The sequence below is a fragment of the Choloepus didactylus genome, chromosome 8 (assembly GCF_015220235.1).
Source record: "Choloepus didactylus isolate mChoDid1 chromosome 8, mChoDid1.pri, whole genome shotgun sequence".
In the NCBI taxonomy this organism is placed as follows: domain Eukaryota; kingdom Metazoa; phylum Chordata; class Mammalia; order Pilosa; family Megalonychidae; genus Choloepus; species Choloepus didactylus.
Window position 1 is genome coordinate 77,285,316 of NC_051314.1, and position 2,790 is coordinate 77,288,105.

The window sequence follows — 2,790 nt, forward strand, 5'->3', positions numbered from 1 at the left end:
ACTAATTCTCTATATAATTATATAAATAAATATCGCAAACAACATACTGAGCATGTTCATTCATATAAAGTTTTAAGGAGACATACAGATGTGGAGCACCATCAAGAAAAACAGGGACATTATTAACAAAACATCAGACTAAAATCAGACTAGCATTAGGAAGCAGGAAGAATGTTGCAATCACCAAGGGGCAAATGGGGCTTCTGGGGTCCTGGTTATGTTTGCTAACTTGACCTGAAAGGTAATTACAAAGTTGTTTACTTACTAAGTTTATTTAAACTGGATGCATAGTTTTATGCATTCCTCTAGAATCATAATATGATAAAATTTTTTTTAAATAGTAGAGAAAATAAATGAGTATCATAATTGGCTGCACTTACAGATATACTTAAATTAACTTCTTAATAAATTTTAAATGGTTATAAAAATTAGGAGTGGTTAAGAGTGCAATACCTCTGAAAGCCCAAATAAAAGAGTACATTGTGTTTATGGATAAGGGAGGGTATCCTTGACAAGAGAGGTTTCAGTAGAAAATGTACCAAAAGTTCAGTTTTCATGGATTGAGAACTGAGTAGTAAGAAGAAAGAAAACTATCAGTGTAAAGGAGATGAAGCAAAGAAATTAAGTGAAATCTGACAGTGACTTCTTGCATATGCTTATTATTTGTAGCCTGATTATAATCAGAGTGAACTTGATGAAATGATTACCAACATATTGGCCTCATAAAAAAATGATGAATGCAAACACAATCAAGGTAATGTTCTTCACCGTTCTTTCGTTTATACTGAACAAGTCCTAATTCCTTTACTTGGTACTATAGTATTTAGCCTATCATATAGTGCACATAAAAACACTGTGTTCTATATCAGAGTGAATTTGAAGTGAAAATCAGGAGTTGGTGTAGAGATAAATAGCAGAATTGGAGAGTGATGGTTATTTGGATGACTCACTTCTGATACCAAAAGTAAAATAAGATAAAATAAAATAAATCATTTGTTCATAATAGTGATAGTAGAAGAGGATATTCAAATATTGCACAGATAGTCTAGGGACTCTGTAACACTTATTAGCAATTTATTTGCGTTTAACAGGCACTAGCAAAGTCATTGGATTCAACCTAAGAGTAATGCAATTATTGGGAGCAAAAGGACATTAGAATGCCCATCAAATTTTATCATACTGGTTGCCTTTTCTAATCCTATAGCTAAACCCATTTCACAGGCAAATGGCAGATATTGCATTAATTGAAAACAAGAGATGTGAGAAAGTGCAAGAAGCTATAAAAATATGGACTGTTGTACAATTAAAGTTTAAGAAAATCTTTCCCTTAACCAGACCTATAATGTGTATCAGTAGAACTGAGATAAGCAGAGTTTTGACAAGATTCATTTACAAGCCAAAGAAGAAAACAACTATTAATTACAATGACTGCATAGTCTAGCTAATGTCCGTAGTCATGTGATTTCACACAACTCTAACAGTTCAATGTCATTTAAGTTGTGAAGAGATTGGACAGAACTACAAATCAATGATGAGAAATACATCATTAACTGCATTCATACTTCTGGGACTGTCAGATGGTCCTCAAATGAAGGTTCTTATTTTTATATTTATGTTTGTCACCTACACATTGAGTTTAACTGGGAACCTGACTATCATTGTGCTCACTTTAGTGGATTCCCACCTTAAAACTGCCATGTACTTTTTCCTCCAAAACTTCTCCTTTTTGGAAATCGCATTTACCACAGTCTGTATTCCCAGATTTCTATATAGCTTATTAACTGGGGACGAAACTATTACCAAGGATGCTTGTTGGGCTCAACTATTTTTTGTCATCTTCTCTGGAGCTACAGAATTTTTTCTGCTGGCCGTCATGTCCTATGACCGCTATGTGGCCATCTGCAAAGCCGTGCATTATATGAACATCATGAACAGCAGAGTCTGTGGAAGGCTGGTTCTCTGCTGTTGGGTGGCAGGTTTGTTGATCATTCTCCCACCACTTCTTTTGGACCTAAACCTGGAATTCTGTAACTATAATGTCATTGATCATTTTCTCTGTGATGCTTCTCCTATGCTGAAGATCTCTTGCTCAGACACCTGGTTCTTGGAGCAGATGGCTATAGCCCTTGCTGTGTTGACAACCATCATGACCCTTGTGTGTGTAGTTCTGTCCTACATATATATCATCAAGACCATCATAAAGTTTCCTTCCTCCCAGCAAAGGATAAAGGCATTTTCTACCTGCTCTTCCCACATGATTGTGGTTTCTATGACCTATGGTGGTTGCATCTTCATCTATATCAAGCCTTCAGCAAAGGATGAAGTAGCAATTAATAAGGGGGTGTCAATCCTTACTACATCAGTTGCCCCCATTTTTATTTTTATTTATACCCTGAGGAACAAGCAAGTGAAACAAGCTTTAAGAGACTTAATCAAAAGAATTTCATTTATCTCAGAGAGGTAAAGAAATGTTGAACATGAGCATGCAATATATCGAAAAAAAAAAAAAAAAAAAAAAAAGACCAGCAGGCCTAAGCTTATAGCCTTAAATTCTTATTATATCTTTTCTTTGTTCCCAGTCTGTTCACATTAACTTGTTTATAGCACTGTTATTCTTGAATCTAGGATGCAACCTTATCATTTCACTTCTTTACTCTTGTTGCAAATAAATCTCCTCCAGGATGATATCCATCACTAAGAGAACATGAGATCAGATTTTCAGGAGAAGAGTCTTACTTCAGCTTAATCCAGTCTCAGAAGGGTGGAAAAGATAGAGCTTAAAAACAAAAC

At 35.1% G+C, this 2,790-nt stretch overlaps 1 protein-coding gene across 1 annotated transcript; it reads left to right on the top strand.

The window, feature by feature from the left end:
- Nucleotides 1–1,528: 1,528 nt before the first annotated feature.
- On the top strand, nt 1,529–2,464 carry LOC119542258 (olfactory receptor 6C2-like). Its single transcript, XM_037846851.1, has one exon. The coding sequence runs from the start codon at nt 1,529–1,531 to the stop codon at nt 2,462–2,464; it is 936 nt and encodes a 311-aa protein (XP_037702779.1).
- Nucleotides 2,465–2,790: the final 326 nt, after the last annotated feature.

Bases quoted from the DNA above. Each gene is read 5' to 3' on its own strand.
- LOC119542258 (XM_037846851.1), top strand. From the start codon at position 1,529: ATGATGAGAAATACATCATTAACTGCATTCATACTTCTGGGACTGTCA.